At 42.6% G+C, this 27,168-nt stretch overlaps 1 protein-coding gene across 3 annotated transcripts; it reads right to left on the bottom strand.

The window, feature by feature from the left end:
• Positions 1-10,531: 10,531 nt before the first annotated feature.
• LOC112224552 (tumor necrosis factor alpha-induced protein 3) lies at positions 10,532-26,944 on the bottom strand. Of its 3 annotated transcripts, XM_024388166.2 has the most exons (10): positions 26,759-26,944; positions 25,907-25,980; positions 24,006-24,347; positions 16,059-16,249; positions 15,321-15,462; positions 14,900-15,070; positions 14,512-14,692; positions 13,384-14,273; positions 12,877-13,094; positions 10,532-12,709 (listed from the first exon to the last, which is right to left on the bottom strand). In XM_024388166.2, exons 3-10 carry the CDS (start codon positions 24,310-24,312, stop codon positions 12,413-12,415), a joined length of 2,397 nt encoding a protein of 798 aa, XP_024243934.1. In that variant the 5' UTR covers positions 24,313-24,347; positions 25,907-25,980; positions 26,759-26,944; the 3' UTR covers positions 10,532-12,412. The 3 variants fall into 3 exon arrangements, with proteins under 3 accessions (XP_024243934.1, XP_024243933.1, XP_024243932.1); XM_024388165.2 differs by lacking the exons at positions 25,907-25,980; positions 26,759-26,944 and adding an exon at positions 25,520-25,864; XM_024388164.2 differs by lacking the exons at positions 25,907-25,980; positions 26,759-26,944 and adding an exon at positions 25,035-25,457.
• Between the last annotated feature and the right edge of the window lie 224 nt (positions 26,945-27,168).

The raw sequence follows: 27,168 nt of genomic DNA, 5'->3' as shown, positions 1-27,168 counted from the left end.
TTTAATTAACCTATATAAGGACTTTAGAAATTGCCACCATAGACATATTTTTCCCAAAAAAATCCATGAGTTTAGATAAAGCCAAACAGTGAGACATTTAGTTAAAATTTGGAAACAACACATAGTTGTTACCTGATTGTTATGAGAAAAAGAGCTACAGACAGATAGGGGGAAAAGGCAGACAGACGAGCCCCCCCCGCACTGCGGAGACCTTGAAGGTTGGAGAGCAGAGAGGAGAAGTTTTAGAAGGGCGCCAGGACGAGCAAGGATAACAGAATGGGTAGATAACAGTTACTGAGTGGAGACAAAAGGGAGAATTGGACAAGTGGAGAATGAAAGGGGCGCTCCTACATGATAATGTCAGAACAGAAGGATAATTTACTAATCTTACCTAAGTCATTATTTAGAGTAGTTAAGGTTGTTACCTGGGCAGAGCCAGGTATCAAAAGGGGGATGGGTAAATTGTGGTCTAAGATAGGATGGGGCCTATTGGATAATAAACTAATAAAATATATATATATTCTAGCTAACAAATAGGCATAGAGGTTAAAGATATAATCAGATAGAACAAATGAGAAACTGTTTGTTAACCAAACCTGTATGTCCAAGATTTTATGCATTACAGGTGAATTAAAGGAGAAGGTGATTCACTCAATCCAGTCCATGAGGAGAATAGATGGGAAGCAGCCCATTGGGATGGGGCCATACTAAGTATTCATGGTGACAGCCTTTGCTGTGAGAATAGCTGAAAGAGCTACCGGGGGACATATCACACATTGTTGGAGGGTAAGACACACTGACACTGTCGAACACTGTTCGAGAGGAGAACTGGAATTAACAGAATTCCGGGGGCCATCTCTCGAATGAAGAACTTCCTTTTCCCGTCATTCCATCCCTGTGTTTGTTCATAAATGTGGAGGTGTGTCTGGCCTCTGGCTGCTGATGTGTTGTCTGGGAGAGTGTGGGGCTTTACAGGAGTGCCAGTGTACCTGTGTAATGGGGGAGGGTGTCCGTATGGGGATTACATGATAACCAATTTGGGACAGTTTTGGGATTGGAGAAGAGGGTACCCTTATAACATAAGGGATCCCACAAAGGTGGATAGGTTTTCCATGATATGGGGAAAACCTGGGAGCACTGTTGAACTCTGTAAAGGTGATGAAATCCTACTAACCATTGGTCTATTAAGCTTTCTGATGCAGGAACCTATACCCTCGGTCTGGAAATGAATGGGGCTGACACGACGGGTGTGTTCTCTGTAAAAGTGCTGCCTGAGCCACAGCGGTCCCAGACGAACCAGACCCAGACCCAGAAACACTCCTCCACCACTCCAGGCCCAACCCTGTCTCCACCAACCAAAATACCAAACCCTATCCAGGTAATTAATGTTAAGGATATCAGAGATAGCGACCAATTGGATACTGAAATTGGATATGATGGTAGGGAAAATATGTGGTTGGCATACATGCAATATACTGCCAAGACATTACAAAGGAAGGGCTGTTATTTGTGGCCATACTAGGCCTGTATTGGCTACTCATCCATTTGCCTTGGGAAAGGGGGAAGGATGGAGGTGTGTACTGGAAAGTTTTTACCATGTTAAACCCAACTCCACCCTTTGTAAGACTCTGTCTCTAGTGTTCCCGGAAGTCCCTCCTCAAAAGACTCCATGGGGTGTTAAGGCATACGGAGGTAACTACAGTTGCATCACTGGTACAGGTAGGGGTTTTGACTATGGGCGGTTGCCTGCAGCAGATTGTAATAGTAACATAACCATTAATGCCACTTGGCCATTGAAAGGCTTGAATCAAACTAAGAGTGTTGCTGATGTATGGTGGATGTGTGGCCCAAACAGGCATTTAACACCTGTCCTTAGAGGTAACTGGCAGGGTACGTGTGCTTTAGCCAGTCTGATAATACCACTAACCATTGTTGAAGTTACAGCTAATCAGCTCCTGGTACTCCAGATATAAGCGTGATGCACCTTGGTCTGAGGTAACGGATAATATACATTTCAACCTACTAGGTGTGCCAGTAGGTGTTCCTCGGGAATTCCAGGCCCTATACAGGAATGATTGTTTATGCCATCTACTACCCATTATTGGCTGAGCTATTGTGGATGCCAAACAGACCTCATGGATAAATATAATTACACCCACACTGCCCTTACTGGTATGGCTGAGCAATTGGAGGCTACTACCAGGACCACCAGGCAGAATAGATTGACTTTAGATATGATCCTGGCCAGTCAGGGAGGGGTTTGCAAAATGTTTGGTGAACAATGTTGTACATTTATACTTAATAATACTATCACAGATGTGAGCATATCAAAAGCATTGGTTGGGTTGGACGAGCTTTCTGCAGAAATGAAGGGCGTGGCTGGGGTGGAGGAGTCTGGCTGGATGTCTTGGATGGGGGTGTAGCTTGGTGAGTATGCATCACTGGTGGTTACTGGATTTCTGACCCTAATTCTTGTATTTTTGTTATTGATGTGTCGTGCTGCTTGCATCATACCTTGTTTGAAGAAGTCTGTTACAGATGTGGTACAGGCTTCAGGTATGATGCCCTTGCTTGATGCTCCTGAAGGAGATGCAGATACGGAATCTAACTTCCGGAGAAAGATGGGGCTGACTGGGATGACCTCTTGTTTGTTGTGGGTGAGGTCGTGGAAAGATAACTTCTTAAATACATGACGTGTAAGATATAACTTGTCCTCTCTTATGTGAAGGTTTAGAGTCCCTGGGTGGCAAGGAGCCCACCTGGTACAGGATAGGAGTAGCTGAGAGGACCAGATGGTTTATAATAATGCTTTGCTCTGCTTTACTCTGTTTTCCATGACCAAAGTTTTATCCTATATCTAACATGTCAATAAACAATAAAGTTTTAACCTATTTTTGATAAGTGACACCCTTGTGGGTGTCAAAAGGGGGAGAGAAAAGCATATTTTTATTTTTATTTGTTGATTTTTCTTTTATGTTGTTCTGTAAAAAAATAATAATAAAAAATGAATAATCAACTTTTTATTATTTTCATGAAATGCTATTAACATATTCCTATGTTGGGACCGCTGAAATAAAGGATAATGAATGACGCCCTAGGGGGTGTCAAAAGGGGGACTCAAATTTAACACCGTTTTTTAAATTCTGTTTTTTAAACGAGCTGTTGAAATGAGGGTTTTAAGTTCCTAGGTGGCTGGTAGTCAATCTAGTACATAGTGGGATCGAATGGAGGACATGAGGGTATTTTAAATTTTGTAGCTTTTATATGATTCATTGCTGAATTTTTATTCACACCCTTGTGAGTGTGAAAAGGGGGATTGTGAGGTTCTGTGTTATGCACTATAGCCCGTTACCATATCATATGTGATTGAATATTATCTGCTGTTGGCTTGTGTGGATGTATGTGTTATGCAACATGGCTGACTTGAGACATTGTTAACAGTTTCAGGGCCATGGGCCTTTCTCATGATGGAAAAATACAGAATGACATGAAGACTGGACCTGTGCAATGAGTTGGGGGGGCCACATTCAGAACGTAGTGTTGCGAGAACAAATGGTCTTTTGTTAGATAACAGGAGCCAGGTGCATGATAACTGTATATTCTACACAGCTACAACGACTGACCGCTGAAGCAGTTAGGGGGCTGGGACCAGCCTCTGTGCCAACAATCAACGATAGGCTGGGTGAGTCTAAACCACGCCCAGTCTCTACTCTGACAGGCCGGCTCAGAAGCAGGAACTACCTCTGTCAGAGTATATTTATAATATCTTTGTCAGGAACAAGTCAGTTCTCTGTTTGCCCTGCGAGGTAGGACAGAGAGTCCGTATATGCGAAAATTGCATTTAGCACTTATTGCTTAGCTAATAAAAAATATATAGTATACAATCGGTGACTCAATGTCATATTTATCCTGATACCAGATTCGAATTGACGCAAACCTAACACACTACCCTCTGTAGTGCCTTGCGGTCGGAGGCTGAGCAGGTGCCATACCAGGCAGTGATGCAACCAGTTGGCATGTTGCTACAGTTACCCATTACTGGCTAGCTAGTTTTATAGTTTGGTCATTTATTCCAATACGTTTCAGAATTCCCCAAAATATGTTTATGAAGCTAGCTACGTTTTATACTGTCCTCACTACTAGACTAAGCCAATTTGCCAACGCTAAAATCAAATATGTTTCTACAATGACGAAAGTGCAGATTAGAAAACGCTGTCGTGCTATCTTCTATCATCATTTGCGTGCTGACTCCATGATAAATTATCATGCCACTTTGCCACTAGGCATTCTCATAGAAAGGTGTTGATTGAGCTCATTTCATACACAGAGTGGCTGTGAGTTGTCTACTTAGACATACCACATTTTTTTAACTGAATGTTCAACATAGTAGGAATTCCAACTATACCAGTGAAAGAAAAACCAGGCATTGTGCCAAATCAATGTTTTATTATTATTATTAGAATCATCACTTCTTTATTAGACTTGGCAGCCGATAGTGGGCACTAGATCTGCACTATCGTCTAGGCTTGATATACATTGGAGTGAATGCTAATTGATTTTAGGACAAACAACTAAGTAAACTCATTCTCAAAATCTGATGTACACCTATACCCTGATCTCATTTTTACATTTTAGTTGTTAAGCTGACGTACTTATGCAGAGCGACTTACAGGAACAATTAGGGTTAAGTGCCCTCCTCAAGGGCACATTGACAGATTTTTCACTTAGTTATATGGGGATTTGAAACAACGACCTTTCTGGTTACAGGCCCAATGCTCTTAACAGTACCTGCTCCTCCTCCCACCTATGTCTGTAACCTCTAATCAAGGACTTTTGCAGACTCAGAGGCATGGCGCACTTTGAGTGTCTTTAAAGGGACTGTCTCTGGTTCTACAGAGGTCTATTCAGAAACTTTTTTTTCACTGGGGACAACCCCCTGAGGTGAAGATGCACAGGGTTAATTGAGGGAGTGAGATCGGATTTACGGGATCCATCCAACAGTTCATGTGCAGAGAATTAGTCAGCTCACTGTTTTAATCTGTAGATGGACTCACATTTAAATCAACATGCAAATCACACCTGTTCCCCACTTCTTTTCTCGTGCCTCATTTACATATGAGCAGCTTTTGGTTTGGCTCTTTGAAAATGTCAGCGCAGATAACAATCAATGGGAGTGGCTGTACATTATTGCCCTGTTTTGAAACTATTGCCTTCTCAGTTTCAATGGGCATGATGCTCCTGTGACCCAATGACATGTGCCTTCATTTCTCAGTCGCCATTTGAGGGACAGCACATTCATATGAATGTTTTTCTCTTGTTAAAGCTCTTTTCTTATCATGGAAGACTTCAGTTACTGGTTTTCCCAACCGTGTACAAACATTTCTTGGAACAATGTCGATTTTCAAAACAGTTTACACAAGACACAGAACCTTGTGGCCTTTTGCAAAACAGTAAATACATTTTCAAAACGTATTTGCCATCTCAAAACATAAATATACTGAACAAAAATAAAATTTGTAAAATATGGGTCCCATGATTCATAGGCAGGGTAGCCTAGTGGCAGTAGGGTAGCCTAGTGGTTAGAGTGTGTGACTAGTAACTCGAAGGTTGTGAATTCAAACCCCCAAGCTGACAAGGTACAAATCTGCCTTTCTGCCCCTGAACAGGCAGTTAACCCACTGTTCCTTGAAAATAAGAATTTGTTTTTAACTGACTTGCCTGGTTAAATAGAGGTAAAATTTAAAAAAGAGCAAAGACATTTTCCATATGCACAAAAACCTATTTTCTTCTCAAATTTTGTGCACAAATTTGTTTACATACCTGATAGTGAGCATTTCTTCTTTGCCAAGATAATGCATCCACCTGACAGGTGTGGCATATCAAGAAGCTGATTAAACAGCATGACACAGGTGCACCTTGTGCTGGGGACAATTTATTTAAAGGGGGAGATCAAGCTGATCCTAACTGTTATAGACCTATTTCTATTTTGCCCTGTTTATCAAAAGTGTTGGTAAAACTTGTCAATAATCAGCTGACTGGCTGTCTTGTTGTCTATAGCATTCTCTCTGGTATGCAATCTGGTTTCTGCTCAGGTTATGGATGTGTCACTGCAACCTTAAAGGTCATCAATGATGTCACCATTGCCCTTGATTCTAAGAAAAGTTGTGTTGCTATTTTTATTGATTGGCCAAAGCTTTTGATACGGTAGACCATTCCATTCTTGTGGGCCGGCTAAGGAGTATTGGTGTCTCTGAGGGGTCTTTGGCCTGGTTTGCTAACTACCTCTCTCGAAGAGTGCAGTGTATAAACAACATAGCTCAGGCAGTAGGATGCTCTCTCCTCCATTTATATGCAGATGATACAGTCTTATACTCAGCTGGCCCCTCCCAGTATTTTGTGTTAAATGCTCTACAACAAAGCTTTCTTAGTGTCCAACAAGCTTTCTCTGCCCTCAACTTTGTTCTGAACACCTCCAAAACAAAAGTCATGTGGTTTGGTAAGAAGAATGCCCCTCTCCCCACAGGTGTGATTACTACCTCTGAGGGTTTAGAGCTTGAGGTAGTCACCTCATACAAGTACTTGGGAATATGGCTAGATGGTGCACTGTCCTTCTCTCAGCATATAACAAAGCTGCAGGCTAAAGTTAAATCTAGACTTGGTTCCCTCTATCGTAATCGCTCCTCTTTCACCCCAGCTGCCAAACTAACCCTGATTCAGATGACCATACTAACCATGCTAGATTACGGAGACAAATGTATAGATCGGCAGGTAAGGGTGCTCTCGAGCGGCAAGATGTTATTTACCATTCGGCCATCAGATTTTCCACCAATGCTTCTTATAGGACACATCACTGCGCTCTATACTCCTCTGTAAACAGGTCATCTCTGTATACCTGTCACAAGACCCACTGGTTGATGCTTATTTATAAAACCCTCTTAGGCCTCACTCCCCCCTATCTTAGATATCTACTGCAGCCCTCATCCTCCACATACAACACCCGTTCTGCCAGTCACATTCTGTTAAAGGTCACTCGTCTTTTCAGTCCGCTGCAGCTCAGCTAGTGACTGGAACGAGCTGCAACAAACCCTCAAACGGGACAGTTTTATTTCAATCTCTTCATTCAAAATCTCAATAAGGGACACTCTTACTGACAGTTGTGGCTGCTTTGCATGATGTATTGTTGTCTCAACCTTCTTGCCCTTTGTGTTGTTGTCTGTGCCCAATAATGTTTGTACCATGTTTTGTGCTGCTACCATGTTGTGCTGCTGCCATGTTGTGCTGCTACCATGTTGTTGTCATGTTGTGTTGCTACCATGCTGTGTTGTCATGTGTTGCTGCCTTGCTATGTTGTTGTCTTAGGTCTCTCTTTATGTAGTGTTGTGTTGTCTCTCTTGTCACGGTATGTGTTTTGTCCTATTTCTTTTATTTTTTTTAAAATCCCGTTATTTAAAAAAAAGCCTGCCCCCACAGGAGGCCTTTTGCCTTTCGGTAGGCCATCATTATAAATAATAATTTGTTCTTAATTTAACTGACTTGCCTAGTTAAATAAAGGTTAAATAAATAAAATACTAATAAAAGGCCACTCTAAAATGTGCAGTGTTGTCACACAGCACAATGCCACAGATTTCTCACGTTTTGAGGGAGCATACAATTGGCACACTGACTGCAGCAATGTCCATCAGAGCTGTTGCCAGAGAATTGAATGTTGATTTTTCTACCATAAGCCGCCTCCAATGTCATTTTAGAGAATTTGGCTGTACGTCCAACTGGCCTCACAACCGCAGATCATGTGTAACCACGCCAGCCCAGGACCTCCACATCCGGTTTCTTCACCTGTGGGATCGTCTGACACTAGCCATCCGGACAGCTGATGAAACTGTGGGTTTGCACAAGAAAAACAATTCTCCACAAACTCTCAGCTCATCTGGCTGCTCGTCGTACTCATCAGGGTCTTGACCTGACTGCAGTTCTGCGTCGTAACCGACTTCATTGTGCAAATGCTCACCTTCGATTGCCCCTGGCATGCTGGAGAAGTGTGGTCTTTACGGATGAATCCTGATTTCAACTGTACTGGGCAGATGACGTTGTGTGGGTGGGCGGTTTGCTGATGTCAATGTAGTAAACAGAGTGCCCCATGGTGTTGGTGGTGTTATCTTATGGGCAGGCATAAGCTACAGACAACGAACACAACTGAATTTTAGCGATGGCAATTTGAATACATAGAAGTACAGTGACAAGATCCTGCGGCCCATTGTCGTGCCATTCATCTGTGCCATCACCTCATGTTTCAACATGATAAGGCATGTCCCAAGGATCTGTACACAATTCATGGGAGCTGAAAATGTCCCACTTCTTCCATGGCCTACATACTCACCAGACATGTCACCCATTGAGCAATTTTGGGATGCTCTGGATCGACGTGTACGACAGTGTGTTCCAGTTCCTGCCAATATCCAGCAACTTCGCATAGCCATTGAAGAGGAGTGGGACAACATTCCACAGGCCACAATCAACAGCCTGATCAACGCTATGCAAAGGAGATCTGTCGCACTGCATGAGGCAAATTATGGTCACACCAGATACTGGTCACACCTGACCGACAGCTGCATATCTGTATTCCCAGTCATGTGAAATCTATAGATTAGGGCCTAATGAATTTATTTAAATTTCCTTACACAACTCAGTAAAATCTTTGAAAATGTTGTATTTTGCGTTTATATTTTTGTTCAGTAAAAACCATACTGTATATCAGCAAAATTGCAAATACATTCATCAAAAGAACATGTCTGTCTGCAAAGGATGCCAAAATGGTAAAAGCATCATCCAAAACACAACCAAAACAAACTGCAAATGCATACAAAAAGTTTGTAGTCACACACATAGTCATTGTAGTCATTGTATGCAAGGAATACGGGACCAAATACTGAAGACATTCAGGCTGGTTAAGGTGTTGGTTTGACAGTTGCTGGACCTGGGTTCAAGTCCCAGTTGGGGCTACAGCTACCCCTCAAATTCCATACAATATACTTTCATGGTCAGTTTCATTGAATTGCCCATATTTTTACCTACAACTTCTGAGTCCGTTGGAGAGGATCACCTCTGATCTACAAATAGTATTAGTTGCAAAATAATAGGTTTTGTGCGATTTAATATTCACAGAGCTACGCTTCCCATGGCTTAGGCAATCCTTCAACCACATGCCAGACATTGATTGATTGATTGATTGGAGACAGCTTGTGCCAATTACAGAAAATTTCCTAGGATTTCCTACCTTCAGCAACACTAGTGAATAAGGCTGGAAATGCCAGTTAAAGCAGTGCCTCAAAAAGTGCCCCAAAACTCCTGGTCCTAGTCATACCGTACTTCATACTCATACATGATGCAAAATGAAACTGTACGTCTCATTTACAGCAGGTACTTAAGGTTATTCACCCCATAGGCATAGTGTACATAGTTACCATGATCAACTTGTTTGTCTTGCTTTTGGATAACACGGTCAGAGTTGGTTACACCCACTGCCGATTGCAAAACAGAGCTCGCAGCTCAACTTCCTGAATTGAAACAGAATACAAGAGAGTCCTGAGCTAGAAGAATTTCACATAGGCCTACCATAAACCTACATTTTAACCCTTGATAATGTGCAACAATGGGGTAACTGCCAGGTGATAACACAGCCGCCCACTTTGAATGCAAAGTTATTTTCAGACCACCACATCTGCCCACCTGCCATGTCAACGGCTTTTGGCTGACTTAGGTCGACTCTCAATTGCATTCTCCTCACATCCTCTCTCCTTGCCTCCTTCTCAAAACCCATTGGAGAAGGTCAAAGGGGAGGGAAGCAAGTAGAGAGGACGTGAGGAGTATGCAATTGAGAGTACCCACGCTAACGCTATTCCTCCCTCCCACGCACTCCTGAAATGTCACCTCTGCCCAACAACCTATATCCCCTCCCTCACCCTAACTCTCCCTCAGCAGCGGTAACTTCTGATGAAGACTTTCCTTTCAGCTGTGACTCAACTGTGAGGATTCTGAAGGGGGTTGCCTGCTTTTCAAGCACTATGGGCCAAGGCAGTGAGAGGTCAGACGTGTGGGTTTACTTTCAGAATGACATTGTTAGAAAGAGTGAAAAAAATGTAATGAGAATTTCGTTAAAGTGAAACACGTATGTGTGTGTGAGAACCAAGATGCTTTAGAAACGTAATGTGGATGGTTTAGCTAAAAACATGAGCAGGTCAATGTGGTAGTGTCTAGCTGCACTTTGGCACAGGCCCATATGTCTCCACTGGAAAACACACCACACATCAGTAATAGAATCACTCTAAAAACAGAAAACACAGAAAAATGTCATTTTTGAAAGCCAATCATTGAGCAATATCCAGTTACTCACATACGAAATGTAGAAATATGTTCTGTAGAGTTTGTTAATACGCAAGCACACACACACACACACACACACACTTTGTTGATACGCAAGCACACGCACACACACAAATACACACAGTGTTGAAATAAGCAACAAGACAATGTCAGGTTTTCTTAATAAAAATAATTCATTTCAGGACAACATATAAATAAGTATTGAAACGCACAATACAGATAATATTTGATATGAATAAATACTTAACAAACAAAACAAAGCTTTTCATACAATACCCTATTATTGAAAGGTTACACAAAAATGTATCTCACAACTTTTGCATGTTTTGTTACAACTTTGCGTGTTTACGTCTAACATTGGAATGTCCCTATGCATGTCAAGGAAAGTACCATCCTAAATTCCGGAGCAGCTTATTAAGTATTGTGCAAGTAGTATGTGATGATCAGAGTTCCGACCCATAACCAAAGAGCATGTACTCCTTTGATGTCTCGTAATGAACTGACAACTAATTGCCCTTATATTATATTATGTTTATCATCTGATTAAAGACCAGATCTCTATCTAGGCTACCATAAATCTCATTTTTAACAGACGTCAGATATGCATATTGAACAGACGTTCTTTTGTTTCAACGTTGCGTTGGTTAAGAGGTCACGAGAATGCTTTGTAGATGATGGCACGTTTTTTGGCAGGAACAAAAATGTCAGTTCAAATATATAGATATAAAAGAAGAAAAGGAATGTCAGTTTGCTTGCGCATATCACACAGGTGTGAGTACTGGAGTGAGGCATCGTGTGAGCAGAGCAGATTTCAGCAGAGCCCCTATGATGAAGAGGTACTCTACTGCAAGCCAGGTTCTACGGGTAGAGAGGTATTTTACTGCAGGCTGGGGCCTACCAGCTCATGGTAGCTAAGAGCACTGGCTGCCATGCCACAGCTACATGGTGTGAACCAAGCCAAGGGGGTGTGTTGCTCTTTCATTTTTTTCCCCACAGGTGTATTTGTTTACCTTCTCTTGGCCTCCCTCCCTCCTCTGACTGAGGTATTGAGCTCTAAGGGGATTTCTCCTGCACTTATGTTTTCTTTCCTTTCAAACACACACTCCTTTCTTCACTGGCAATCCCCTTGGACGAGATCAACTGAACTCTGCTCTTATCTTTCTCTGTAAGTTAGTCATTAACTTGGAGTCTGTGTGAAGGTAATTGCCCAGCATTAACAGAGGCCACATATAGAACATACTGTAACGCGGTACAACTCTCAGGGCAAGCATTAACTTGTATTTCTACAGTACAGATACAAAAGTGGTCAACAGCAAACAAGAACACAACCACAAAAGGCAACAGCATCTGTACTGCCAGCAGACATCTATGCGGCGGTGGGAGAGGTTGAATATTATTGAGTTCTAACTACTGTTTTCTCTGTCATGTCACAGAACCTCCATGTTTGCTTTCTGTACAAGTAGCACCATACTTTTAAGGGTCCTGCCCACTCGCAAATGCTCAGAGACTGTACATTAGCTGTCTAGGTAGGTGCAGTTTTTGAGACTGTAACTACTCCTGTTTAACACCGAATTTTGACTAAACAAACTCATTTTGGCAGTGCATGATGGCTTTGGCACAGCTTTGCACTTGTCAGAACTTTGGTCAATGAGGTTCTTAAACAAAAGCTGTGGTTTATCACATTATTGTGTAGGTAGCTAGCTGCTTCATAGATAATTCCTTGGCCGTATTATTAAGCAGTTTACACATTGCGCTTTTTTCAAGATACAATCAGTAGTCCAGCATGATACAGTATGTACTTAGATACATACTGTACATATGTTGTCAGTTTTATGACACGTATACCTCACCTCTCGTCCTGTACACGTGAGATAATAATAATTGCACTAAGAGGTATTCTGCCGGCCATTTCTACTGCCCCCGCTCTTCATGAACACATTTTAAAATGGGCTTTTGGCCGTAAGGTCACTAGTTTCAGAGATGCATTGACTAGCATCGTGGCACGGCCATTTTAATCTTCCCCAAACCTTTGGGCTCACCCCCTGTAGATCTGCTTAAAGAGGTCACATTCATTACAGTAGCCTTGCTTCTCTTGGTTAGCATAGTGCTCACAGCCTAGGGTTTTACAGCGCTGCTTTGTCTTCTCTTTAGGTGCCCCTGCCCTCTCCCTGCGACTCTCTCTCTGCCCCCGCGTGTTTCGCGTGTGGCACTCTGGACACAGGTCTGTGCAGCCGGGGGAGATGTTACTGCAGCCACTCCGCCTACACGTTGCCTGGGTCTGGGTCTGGGTCTGCGTCTGTCTGGTTCTGTCTCTTTCTGGTTTAGCTGTTCGCTGCAGAGAGAGAGAAAAACAGAGGAACATTGTCACTTGTGGAAACAAATCATTCTATCTGATCTAAGACTTTTATTTACTCTCTGAAACATTGTAAAAAATTATCTGCAATTCAAAATGTGGTGTACAGCCACTGGGCCCTGTGTGAGAGGGAGGGAGACACTCACCATGACCAGTGGAGGGGAGTGGGTGCCGGGAGCCCTGGTAGCAGCCTGGTTGAGCCTGGTGCTCTGCTCCTTTACGTAGCACTTGTTGCAGTAACCCTCCAGCATGACCTTACCCATGGCCCCACAGTCCGGGCCCCGACAGCGCGAAGCATCCTGGAAACCTGCCTCTGACACGTGACGACTCTGGATTGGAGCAGGGGGAGGATGAGGGGTTGCCACTGGGGGAGGTGAAAACCACACGTCAAACTCACATATGACCACACACAATATCAACTTATCTTGAGATTGCGGTAAATTTGCAGCTTTCCCAGTACTGTCTAGTGAAAACATTTTGTTTGTTTCATGTTGTCTCTAAGTATACTGATATAAGTAGATTAATAGTAGACATGACAACTGTGGGTTTGATGTGGCCTGATTCCCTTTGATGAAATCAAGGTTTTGCTGGGAAATGATTAGAATAGCATTTCTTGTTAAAATGACTATGAGCAAGTGGCTGATTAGACTTACGGTGGTTGGTCTGATAGTCCAGGTAACAGATGGTGCAGAATCCAAGATTCTGTTGAGTCCCGAAGAACTGGCATCCCGACCTCTTACAGGGCCGGCCAGACGTGTGGCTGTTGAGAGCCGAGGTGCCTGAGCGCTCAGAGTCCCTTGGCTGGGGCTGGGTCCATAACGACCCAGAGGAGGCCTCTATCCTGGCTGCTGCCGGTGGCTGGGGATCCTCGCCCCTCTCCGTAGCAGTCCTCTGGAGGCACGGGGGGCACAGTCCGTTAAATATCCTGAAGGCCTTCTGGTGGCACACGTTGCACCGCTCTGTCTCCTGCTCCCGTCCCGCGCCCCACTGGGGCCAGCCGAGGTGGGCAGGCAGGGGGAGGCCCGAGGGGCCATCAGCAGTGGGTGCATTCTGCCGGGTGTTGAAGCAGCGTTCACACAGACCATCGTGCTCCACGCTGAGGGTGAAAAGGCAGCCGGGTGTCTTGCACTTCATGGCGTGGGTCTCGCTGTACAGGCTGAGGCTGGGCGCCGTGGGTGGGGGAGGGACGGAGCGTGGGCTGGATAACACTGCCCGGCAGCCACTACTACACTCTGGCTCACAAGACTGACCACCGCCTTTCGTAGGAGCGGCCTCTATCCTCCCGTTAGGCTGGCCCTGGCGTTTCTCAAAGCACTCGTGGCAGTGTGGCTGGGTGTCCACGGAGACGTAGAAGGTGCATCGTGGTGTGGCACAGCGGATCTCGATAAGGGACAGCTGGGACACGGAGAAGGGGGGTGGTCTATGGGGCTGGGCGGCCCACAGTTGGTCCTTGTCTTCCTGCCAGCGCTTGTACTCGTGGTTGACCAACTGGAGGTAGTCCTCCATCAGGTTCATGTCCTCAGGCAGGTTCCCTTCATCCAGCCTGGGAGGCAACATGGAACACACTCAGAACTATTGATAGGCTAATCACACACCTCTCGGCCAGGTCGTCATCTATTGACAATTGGTTCTCAACTGACCCACTCGATTAAATAAGGTAAATACAAATGAAGTACTATTATGCCACAAACATACTTTTAAAAACAGATTTGTAGTGCTTTTTAAACCGTGCTTTATATCCTGTTCTCTGTAGTTCCCCATGCCTCTAGTGTCCCACCCACCTGGCAGCGTTGATGATGCGTGTGGTGTCATAGCCCAGTCCAATGACAGGGATTTCAATCAGCATCAGGTAGTCCTTCAGCAGCCTCTCCTTCTGCGTCTGCTCCTTCTCCATCAGGAAGTGCACCTTGAGCTCCTCAAAGCCCCCACGACCCGGGTTGATCAGCGGCACCGCTCGGATCTCTGGGGCACACAGTCATAATAATAATACATGAATAATACATAGATGTTAGGTATATACCACTTTTCTGGGACCCAATGACGCTGTACAACAAAAACAGTAGAAGAAATTACTAAATTTAGTAGGATGCGGTATATAGGTCACATTCACCCTCATTCTACAAGCACTCCTCAACAGGGTAATCTATCAATGACGGTTACTGTACACACCCGGGCCACTGTCTTTGATGGTGATGAGGGGGGCAAAGTGCTGGGAGTCGTAGCCGAGCACTATGGGGTATTTGTAGCACTCCCCTGGAGGCCAGTGTAAAGGCAGGTAGATGCCCCCCACATTGAGGGGAGAGAAGGAGGAGCAGGATTTCATGCTACGTAGCACCTGGTCTGTAAGGATACAGCCATGAGTTAGACACTGGACACCATACTTGACTGATTGCTTCTACTGCAATAGCAGACAGACCTACAGAAAGAGGTACAGAAACTGTACACACCAGACCAGGGTCAAAAGAATGTGTGCTTGAGTTTGACCTGTACAATTGAACCAACAGAATAGAGACAGAGCATACTTGTACAATGTAAACAAAACTTCTGATGAACTGAATGATGTGAAAGGCTCCATTGAGAAAGGCTGTACCTGCGATGACGATGATGGGCCTGCGGAGGATGTTTGAGAGGACAAAGATGTGTATGTCTTCCAGGGAGTCAAACTGCAGCCCGTTGCTGCTGGATACAGGTGATGCCATCTTGATGATCTTCTCCCATTCCTCCTCCCAATTCTGAAAATACAAAACATTTTGAGATAGGCTGCTTTGAACATTATGATACTACTAACAGACCTGGGTGATACTACTAACAGGTGATACTACTAACAGACCTGGGTGATACTACTAACAGGTGATACTACTAACAGACCTGGGTGATACTACTAACAGGTGATACTACTAACAGACCTGGGTGATACTACTAACAGGTGATACTACTAACAGACCTGGGTGATACTACTAACAGGTGATACTACTAACAGACCTGGGTGATACTACTAACAGGTGATACTACTAACAGACCTGGGTGATACTACTAACAGGTGATACTACTAACAGACTTGGGTGATACTACTAACAGGCGATACTACTAACAGACCTTGGTCAAATATATACAATACGTCAAACACTTTCAAATACTTGGGCTGCACTTGACATAGCTTGCCTGGTACAATGACACCAATGGAATAGGCCCAAAAGTGCAAACTCCAAACTAAATTAAGCACGCCGTACTATACTTTCCAAGTATCTGACATTATGCAATTATCATTATGCACCCAGGTCTGCCATAGTAACACCATCCTAGCCGTAGCAGGGCCTCTGTTCCTCACCATGGTGCTGTAACGCAGGCCAGTCTGGGTGAACTCCTGAGACTGCAGCAGCTCAGTCTGGAAACGGGCTCTGAAGTTGCCCGTGTCTGTCTCCTTTAGCACGCTGAACAGGGCCTTCCTCAGGACCAGGTCTGTGTCCTGCACCCCCAGCATGTACTGAGAGGCAGCATGGAGAAGACAGTTCCCATCTCCTGCAACACATGAGAAATGGGAGTAGATATTACATACGGCACAGGATCCCCACTAGAACACATGTAAACAATAATAACATGACCTAGACTAGCATAAGGGGGATATCACATCCTTTATTAATAACAAGCCTGTGTCAACAAATATGTCGACTGACTTTATTATGTTGACGCATTCAACTTTGTAGAACTCCGTCTGGTTTGAGCCAGACACGTACAGTAGATGTTAAGTTTATCTCCAGTCCTTTAATATGAATCTGTGTTTATGTGAAATACAAAGTGCCCATCCTCACATCACCACAGGTAATACTGCAAGTCATTAACGGCAAAACTATCCATGACAGACAAAGACCCATATCGCTTGGAGAAAATAGTCTAAAAGGAGAGGGGATTTCCAGACAAGCTCTCACAGTGCTCTTTAGGCATCCATTATATCTGACCATCATTCATCACCTTACAGAGGAAATATAAAAAGGCCTGAGAAAGATTGATGTCAGACTCTATCAGCACTGTTAGTTTTTGTGGTGTACTTTTATTGCATTCCTTTTTTATCTTCTTTGAGAGACCAGAGAAAAACTTTGTGCAGGTACTGTGGGCTTTGACACATTAGCCTGGTCCCACACTTTATGTACAGAGGGGAGAACAAGTATTTGATACACTGCCGATTTTGCAGGTTTTCCTACTTACAAAGCATGTAGAGGTCTGTAATTGTTATCATAGGTACACTTCAACTGTGAGAGACCGAATCTACAACAAAAATCTAGAAAATCACATTGTAAGATTTTTAAGTAATTCATTTGCATTTTATTGCATGACATAAGTATTTGATCACCTACCAACCAGTATGAATTCCAGCTCTCACAGACCTGTTTTTCTTTAAGAAGCCCTCCTGTTCTCCACTCATTACCTGTATTAACTGCACCTGTTTGAACTCGTTACCTGTATAAAAGACACCTGTCCACACACTCAATCAAACAGACTCCAACCTCTCCACAATGGCCAAGTCAAGAGCTGTGTAAGGACATCAGGGATAAAATTGTAGACCTGCACAAGGCTGGGATGGGCTACAGGTGAGAAGGCAACAACTGTTGGCGCAATTATTAGAAAATGGAAGAAGTTCAAGATGACGGTCAATCACCCTCGGTCTGGGGCTCCATGCAAGATCTCACCTCGTGGGGCATCAATGATCATGAGGAAGGGGAGGGATCAGCCCAGAACTACACGGCAGGACCTGGTCAATGACCTGAAGAGAGCTGGGACCACAGTCTCAAAGAAAACCATTAGTAACACACTACACCGTCATGGATTAAGATCCTGCAGCGCACGCAAGGTCCCCCTGCTCAAGCCAGCGCATGTCCAGGCCCATCTGAAGTTTGAGAGAAGGTCATGTGGTCTGATGAGACAAAAATAGAGATTTTTGGTCTAAACTCCACTCGCCATGTGTTTGGAGGAAGAAGAAGGATGAGTACAACCCCAAGAACACCATCCCAACCGTGAAGCATGGAGGTGGAAACATCATTCTTTGGGGATGCTTTTCTGCAAAGGGGACAGGACGACTGCACCATATTGAGGGGAGGACGGATGGGTCCATCTATCGCGAGATCTTGGCCAACAACCTCCTACCCTCAGTAAGAGCATTGAAGATGGTTCGTGCCTGGGTCTTCCAGCATGACAACGACCCGAAACACACAGTCAGGGCAACTAAGGAGTGGCTCCGTAAGAAGCGTCTCAAGGTCCTGGAGTGGCCTAGCCAGTCTCCAGACCTGAACCCAATAGAAAATCTTTGGAGGGAGCTGAAAGTCCATATTGCCCAGCGACAGTCCCGAAAACTGAAGGATCTGGAGAAGGTCTGTATGGAGGAGTGAGCCAAAATCCCTGCTGCAGTGTGTGCAAACCTGGTCAAGAACTACAGGAAACTGTAATTGCAAACAAAGGTTTCTGTACCAAATATTAAGTTCTGCTTTTCTGATGTATCAAATACTTATGTCATGCAATAAAATGCAAATGAATTACTTAAAAATCATACAATGTGATTTTCTGGAGTTTTGTTTTAGATTCCGTCTCTCACAGTTGAAGTGCACCAATGATAAAAATTACAGACCTCTACATGCTTTGTAATTATGAAAACCTGCAAAATCAGCAGTGTATCAAATACTTGTTCTCCCCACTCTATCAGTCTTCTATTGTTGTCATCACGCCATACAACATGGCTAAAACAGACTGGACCACTAGGCCTAAGACACATACAGAATTGGTTTAAACTAACTGTATTTTAATTAGACAGTTGTATGGTCCATTGGCACGTTAACACTGAAATAACCTAAACTAAATAAGAGAATGAAAGAACAGCCTTCAGTGATGACTGGAGAGGGTGACAGACAGGGGCTGAATGAGTAAATCAGGTAAATTACGAGTTGCGTATGCAGGTTTTAATCCAAGTTTAAGAAATCAATGGTAAACTCTATGGAGAAAATGTTGACTCTTATTGCAGGGCGGCGGGTCTTTTTGTCATTGTGAAACATCAGTGAGTACGGGGAGCCTAGCTCGTCTGAAATACCCTGCTGCCTGCCACACTAAAGAGAGGAATTTCCCTGAGTGTGGTTCTCTGTGACTAAGTGCCGTGAGGCTGCCATTCGAGTCTTTCTTCCCTTGTCTGCTGCTCCATAGACATCAGACTCTGGACTTTCCAGAGGGGCGGAGCTTGGCTCGGCTGGAACGCTTTCTTTTTACGAGCTTCGCCGACGACCAGTAGAGGTCTCATTTTCGCGTGGGATGATATATTTTTATATTTACACACGCATATTTCTCTACTTAAAAAAGGAAGTTCTGAGTACTGACATGGGACACCTTCTGCCTTCCTCTTTTTTGTCTTCCGCCAGGCTAAAGAACCAGTCTGGGCCTGTAGAGGTGGACACTGTGTTGCACCAATGTTTGTATATATGTACTACTATATGTGCACTGCTATATATGTATTACTATGTGCACCACTATGTAATATGTACACCACTATTATACCTATGTAATATCTGCACCCCAGTCTGTAGATACCTGCTGCCAATAGAGGCAGGACATGAGCCTAGTAGGGATACAAGGGAAAGGGGCCTAAAATGTTTTTTCTCTTTCTATCCTTTAAATAATTTGATGTATGAGGAGAAAGCTTTCCGTCAGTAAAGGGAACATTCTACCCGAGCAACAACAAACCTCCGCACAGAACAGGAAATCTTGATTATGTTCCATCTTAAGGTTGAATCATACTGGACAAAAACCTATTTCTGGTAAAAACACACTATGCTTGTTGTGTTGTCAGAATCTTCATGTGTAGACGTAAAACCTATACCTGGGGTGTATTCAGTGATTTGAAAATATTTGACATGTTGCAGATAGAAATGGAATGAGATCTGACACAATTGCCTATTTTAAATGATAAATGGCAAATGTATATGTACTTCTACATAATACATTTCTATCTGAACTTTCTGTAATGTTGCACTCTGCCGAACACTGTGAACAGACCCTTACAGTTGTATATTAATCAGACAATAAAAAATAAAATAACCTGGGCAACCCAGGTGACCCTGCCTTTGAATGTCTGCCTTCAGACTATAAAATCTTGTTGGTAAATGGGCAATTCCCTGGGAAAGTCAACCTGAGCATGCACAATAACGTTAGTCATTTGCAAACGAAACCACTTTCATAATTATCCAAGGTCTAAATGTTGGAGTGCAAGCTTTATTTAACCAGTTGAATTTGGGCCTATACAGAGTAGGAGAGCTTGTTTTCCCACTCACAGCTGTCCAGAAGTGTTTGTTAAAAGGTTGAGATGTTAATGAAGTAATACAGACCTAATGGAATGTCTTCAGTTGTATTTGCTTATCTTACAGTCTTGTGAAGATGGGGGGGCAATGTAACATCTAAGCCCCTTACATCGGAAACTTTCTCTGCAACGTAACTTTCATCAAGTTGTTTATATATGAGTATCCTTTTTCAGCGTTATGATAGTCGTAACATCCATAACGGTTGTGGATGTGATGGATATAGATTTATCATATCTTACCTTCAAAAGCATGTGCATTCACACATTTTGTGTGCTTGTTCTGAGATGTATTCTTAGACTTTTACAGAAGTAACATTGATATATTGAACATTATGTGATATAATTTCCCATACATGGTAGTAGTTTTTTAAAGATAGAAAGATGAAAATAATGTTTATCCACAATCTGTGATTATTCCTGGAGTGTTATTCAAATGAAACCCCTCAAAATATGCTGACTTCATTCAGGGTCCAGTAAAATGAATTGGTGTTATATGCACATCTACAGTATTTTACTTCATTTGCATAATGTTATATCATATTTCCAATAAGGTGTAATACAAGAAAAATGACATATTTGTGTCTACATTCAGTTGGTAAAGGTTCATTTTGAAATACACTACCTTTCAAAAGTTTGGAGTCACTTAGAAATGTTCTTGTTTTTGAAAGAAAAGCTCATTTTTTGTCCATTAAAATAAGATAAATGAATCAGAAATACAGTGTAGACATTGTTAAGATTGTAAATTACTATTGTAGCTGGAAATGGCTGATTTTTTATTGAATATCTACATAGGCGTACATAGGCCCATTATCAGCAACCATCACTCCTGTGTTCCAATTGCACGTTGTGTTAGCTAATCCAAGTTTATCATTTTAAAAGGCTAACTGATCATTAGAAAACCCAGACTCAAAATGGCCAGAAACAAAGATCTTTCTTCTGAAACTCGTCAGTCTATTCTTGTTCTGAGTAATGAAGGCTCTTGTACAATGCTGTGTACTACTCCCTTCACAGAACTGCGTAAACTGGCTCTAACCAGAATAGAAAGAGGAGTGGGAGGCCCCGGTGCACAACTGAGCAAGATGATAAGTACATTAGAGCGTCTAGTTTGAGAAACAGACGCCTCACAAGTCTTCAACTGGCAACTTCATTAAATAGTACCCACAAAACACAAGTCTCAACGTCAACAGTGAAGAGGCAACTCCGGGATGTTGGCCTTCTAGGCAGAGTTGCAAAGAAAAAGCCATATCTCAGACAGGCCAATAAAAATAAAAGATTAAGATGGTCAAAAGAACACAGACACTGGACAAAGGAACTCTGCCTAGAAGGCCAGCATCCCGGAGTCGCCTCTTCACTGTTGACACTAATGTACTTGTCCTCTTGGTCAGTTGTGCACCGGGCCTCCCACTCCTCTTTCTATTCTTGTTAGAGACAGTTTGCGCTGTTCTGTGAGTAGTACACAGCGTTGTACGAGATCTTCCGTTTCTTGACAATTTCTCGCATGGAATAGCCTTCATTTCTCAGAACAAGAATAGACTGACGAGTTTCAGAAGAAAGATCTTTGTTTCTGGCCATTTTGAGCCTGTAATCAAACCCACAAAATCTGATGCTCCAGATACTCAACTAGTCTAAAGAAGGCCAGTTTAAAATGCTTCTTTAATCATAAATAACGTTTTCAGCTATGCTAACATAATTGCAAAAGGGTTTTCTAATGATCAGTTAGCCTTTTAAAATTATAAATATGGATTAGCTAACACAATGTGCCATTGGAACACAGGAGTGATGGTTGCTGATAATGGGCCTCTGTACGCCTATGTAGATATTCCATTAAAAATCTGCCGTTTCCAGTTACAATAGTCATTTACAACATTAACAATGTCTAGACTGTATTTCTGATCAATGTGATGTTATTTTAATGGACAAAAAAAAAAGCTTTTCTTTCAAAAACAAGGAAATTTCTAAGTGACCCCAAACTTTTGAACGGTAGTGTACATAAAGGAAAACAATGACCCTGATAGGATGTGGGGTATGGCCTTAGCCTATACAGTATATTATCAAGGCTACCTGTAATCCTAAGCTACTATGCTTTTTGCTGACATCTTAAAAACGTTCCAGATGACCAAACATTTTTATGTCTATTTCAGACTCAGTAACTTTCATAACGGAGGGTGTAACATCCATAACGGTAGCTATTTCCTTCTAAAGTAATATTGCAAATTAAAATCTTTTCAAAAGTATTGTTTTTGTGTTCAACCAAACCTTTCCTTCGAAATGGCTATCCTTGTTTCAACCTAAGACCTACAAACTCACAGACTTTTGCTAATATGTTCAGTCTTCCCAAAAAGCTTGTCCATTTCATGTAACATCCATAATGCCTCTTACTTGCTTCATTTCTCCACCATGCCAATATTTAGATTTTCACTTTTTGGGATATACACTCACCCTAAGGGTTACTATAGATGCACACATCAACCTTTTTATTTATATTTTGTTTGGCCATTCTGTGACACATTAAAGTTGTGATTTTGCCTAAAACCAGTATGTGGTATTCTCAGTATTCTCATTTAGAATACTGTGAATTTTTTGTCAGCAACAGAATGACCATCCATTATTTGGCAACAGTGGGAATCCACTGGCTCACAATGTCCTGCTTTGTCTCTCATGTCCTGCTCTGCTTCTCCTGTCCTGTTCTTATTCACCGGTCACCTGACACAATAGATTAATTCCAGTGAGTCAGCAGCCAGCCAGCAACAGACAGGGTGGTCCTCCTCAGTCTGAAAGTCCTCTGCTGAAAGTCATGGCTGCTGTGTCATTCAGAGGAGAGGCTATTGTATACGCTGATTTCCCAAATCAAGGCCTAGCTGGGCCCTCCAGAAACTTCTATGAGAAAATGCTATCCTTTCGTAAGGAAGGAAATATGTATCATGTTAAAGGGTGTTTCTGAATTGGATTTCCAGGAAGACAAACTTTTGTTATCGCTATCATTTTACTGGAAATACTGTAGTTTCAACATGTAGGGAAAAGCCAATAGCCTATGATTCATGTTTCATGTACTGTTACTTTGTTATGACAGCATTAAATTACCAAAAGTTCAAGATGTCTATTCCACAGGTGATAAGATATTTACCCTCAATAAGACACAAAAACAAGCCTAATAACCTGGTTATATCTCCTCCTGACAATAACATTCCATATTTGCAATGATTCAATGAAATTACAGGATTGACATGGTAACTCACCCACGTGTGAGTCAAGACAGGTGGGTGTGTTTGCTGTATGATTTGTGAATAAAGGTCCAACTCACTTAGCTACTTATTGAGAGAAGGGGTATACCCAAACCTCCACTGCAAGGTATGAATCTAACCAGATGGAAACTGAGCACTACAGAGTTTGAATGCGTCAACAGAATAAATTCAGTCAACATGGTCTTTAAGAAAAAAGAAAATGGTGGGGAAATTATCACTATGAAACCATAGAATTTCTGCTTTGGGATCTCCCACATAATTACCCTAGACGTCAGGATTTAGATACGCTGAACAAATCCTGTACTGTAAATCTTCAGAGTCATGTTAGGTACCAGTCAAATCAAGAGCTGCTAATGGTCATTCTAAAAGATAATCAATCTCACCATTGTCATTTACCATAATGTCTGAGTACCCGTGTTTCCCCTATATTGATTTAGCAGCGTTGGCCCAGCGCTTTTAAATGGATATTTGTTGGCTCAATGACTGGAAGTCTATGTTAACAGCTAGCATGTCATTGTGCTAACGCTAGTAGCAATGCACCCCACTCCCCCAAGTTACCCTGCCACTGCTGCTGAAAGAACTCATAGGGGAAACAGTATGAGTAACTCTTACTCTTCAGTGTCAAGGTCTTTCAAACTCCTTTGACAAATACCATCTCCCCTACTACCAGCAAGAGAAACAGAAACCCAAACTAATACATTACCATTGGTTCTCAATGGCACCATCTTCTTGACCTCGCGGCACCAGTTGAGCTTCTTCTCCTGCTCTAGGGAGCTCTGCATGGCCCTGTCCAAGATGGCTGCCTGGATGACCTGTTGGAAGGCCTGGGGGAACTGGCTCATGCGGATCATCTCCAGGGTGTAGCGGTGCATTCCCCGCAGGTGGTGCATCAGGCCTCCGCTGGCCGCTGGCTTCACCACATCGTTAGGCACCCGCTCCCGGATCTTGACCGCTTTCAGCAGGTTACTCACAAAGAGGAACTTGGGCAGGAAATTCTGTCCCTGGGACATGGTGTTCACCAGATGTAATGTGTACAAACGCAGAACTGAAGAGGAGAAAAATAAAAAGTTGTTGGTTGGTTTCATTGGCAGCACGTGGTTCTGATCACTGGACTATATGGGCCACGTCTAATACTAGACAAATTGTGGGTAATGAATAAAGACAAACAAGAGGGCTTTTGTGTGCTTTTCCAAGTTAGAATTTCCCCACAGCCTCTGCCGCCCCAATGGGATTGAGGCACATGACAGACGCCTTCTACAAACTGATGGTGATTTCCAGACCCAAAGCCACTGCCCAGACCCACAGCGCTGGGCAGTGGCTAGTAGAAATCATAAGGCCCACTCCCACCCACCATCACAAAAAAGTTGTTAATACTGACAATGATGCATAAGAACTGCACAGGATGGAACTATTAAAAACCCTTACAGTTATTTTCAGTATTCAAGATGGAGGACCATTGAAACAGGAACTTGAAAGTAATGTGTTTTAACATCAAGAATAACACATTGCTCATCAATCATAAGTCATCTCCCATCTGTAGAACAGTCTGTCAGATATCTGTACCCATTTCATATATGACAATAAGCTGTTAAAACCTTATGGAAAGGTACCTACCTACAATGTGAAATATACTGTAACTGTATATTATGGGCACCATATACATTATTTAGAACAAAACAATTCAAGCAACAAAGCAATTCAAGCATCCATCATCAATTACGGTATAGATTACCTTGAAGGCGCATAATGTCATTGTAGGAGAACCTCTAAATATCCATGTAATAAGGAGACTGTCGCTCTTTCGATATTGGCAGACATTGAAGCGTTGGCACAATGGTGAGCGCTGCGGTTTACACAAAACACAATAACAGGAGTCTGCTGACGTCCGGATTACGTAATTCCTCTGACAGCAACGGTTGAAACATTGTAACATTGCATCGCGAGTATTGTCAAAAACATAGTTACAATGTAACATTAATTATTTAATCCACTGGGTGATGTTTTTTTAATTGCTTGAGGGTGACGTCTTCGTAAACAATGGCTGTCAGAACCATGGCGCCCATGCCAACGCGCATACCTCTGTCTGTATCCCCAGAAACTCAATGCTACGACCAAGGCCTCTCAATGTTAGTCAATAGTAGATATATTTCAAATGCTTAAATGAAAGTGAGTTACAATCCTTGGTAAAGAAATATATAGAATATGAATTAATATTACCTGTGCAATATGTCGATACAAAGACTACCAACAAAGCCTAAGGATGCTCCGGGTAGTCCTCTGCCACTTCAATCAGGTTAACCGCAGCAGTCCACACAACGCCATTCAGCTTTCTGCACAATCAATTCTATTTTGGTTGATTCACTGTATAGACCGTCAAAGCATAGATCACGTCCCCCAACTTAATTTAGTTAATGTAGACGGAGAAAAAAAACTGACTAAAGGGGATTTCCAGTGTTAGGGACTTTCCACATATCTCTGTCACAACCTTCAGACGTAGTTACATCTCACACACAATAGGTGGTGTCTGAGCGAAACGCCATTAGGCTACGTTCTCCGGGTTGTGTTGGTGACGAATAGCGTACTGAAACGCCTGGTCCCACCTACCGTGCACAGACGAGCGTTAGTGAGCACAAAGAGGGAGCGTCATTTTCTGACCCTTGTGAGACAGACAGCCAGCCCTAGAATAAATAATTACATTGAAATGAGAGAAGTCCTGAATCTGACCTAAACACTGAATTAGATTCATGCATAAAATGTAGGCTTACTACATACGCTAGTCGTATTATGGGAGAAATGTATTTCTCCAATCTATTTTACCTTTAGTTAACTAGGCAAGTCAGTTAAAAACAAATTCTTATTTTCAATGACGGCCTAGTAATAGTGGGTTAACTGCCTTGTTCAGGGGAAGAAAGAGATGTTTACCTTGTCGGCTCAGGGATTCGATATTTCAACCTTTCGGTTACTAATCCAACGCTCTAACCACTAGGCTACCTGCCGCCCCAAAATGCATTGCCATGAATATAATATAATGCAATATAATATAATTGATACTTCATTGTCCAATTTGTTAGAAAGGCTGCTGGTCTGCCTCTCTATCCTCTCAACAGTGTAGGTAGGCTACACATACTGTACTCAAGGATTTGCAAACACATTTACATGGAGATATCTGATTAATCTCAAATAATTATTCTAGGGTGAGGGGTTTACACACAATTAATTTGAGTTTATTAACAAATGTAATGCATATAAAAGGATATGTGTAATTACACGTAACCTCATGTCTACTCTATATAGACAATTATTTGCACCAGTCTTCATAACCAACCCTCAGCTACACAGAGCCTCATACTTTAACTGCATTGTAAATAAGAGTGTTTAGGTGCTCCCCCTCTGGTGTAATGCAGTCTGATGAAGGTATGTTGCAGCAACTGTAGAGGAAGTCAGGAAAGAATTTACCTGGTCCTCTACCAGATAGCAAACGTGCAGTGTAGAACTACATCTATACGAATTGCAATGGCATTATTGCTAATGAAATCCATGGTCCATGATCCATGACAGACAGCTCGATCAATTAAACTGCAACAATTTGATTTCATACGGTATAAAGTACAATACTAAAGTTAAACTTGAGTCATTACTAGCGCTGCGTCACTATAGTCAAAGAGGAAGTGGCGAAGAGAGAGGTTTTACTCCGCCCTAAATCGTCTACGAAAATAAGCCCACTAAGTGGAACATTTTTTTGTGTGGTGTCGTATTTGGTCAACAAAAAATATAATTGCTCATTTGCTACGTGAGGCTTATTTGATCGAATAGACGTTTCGTAATAGTTAGGTTGTTACAAATGCACTGATATAAGTGGGAATAAA

Source organism: Oncorhynchus tshawytscha, linkage group LG25, assembly GCF_018296145.1.
Source record: "Oncorhynchus tshawytscha isolate Ot180627B linkage group LG25, Otsh_v2.0, whole genome shotgun sequence".
Classification (NCBI taxonomy): domain Eukaryota; kingdom Metazoa; phylum Chordata; class Actinopteri; order Salmoniformes; family Salmonidae; genus Oncorhynchus; species Oncorhynchus tshawytscha.
The sequence above is the reverse complement of the archived record's forward strand: the minus strand, read 5'-3'. Positions and strand labels throughout refer to the sequence as shown.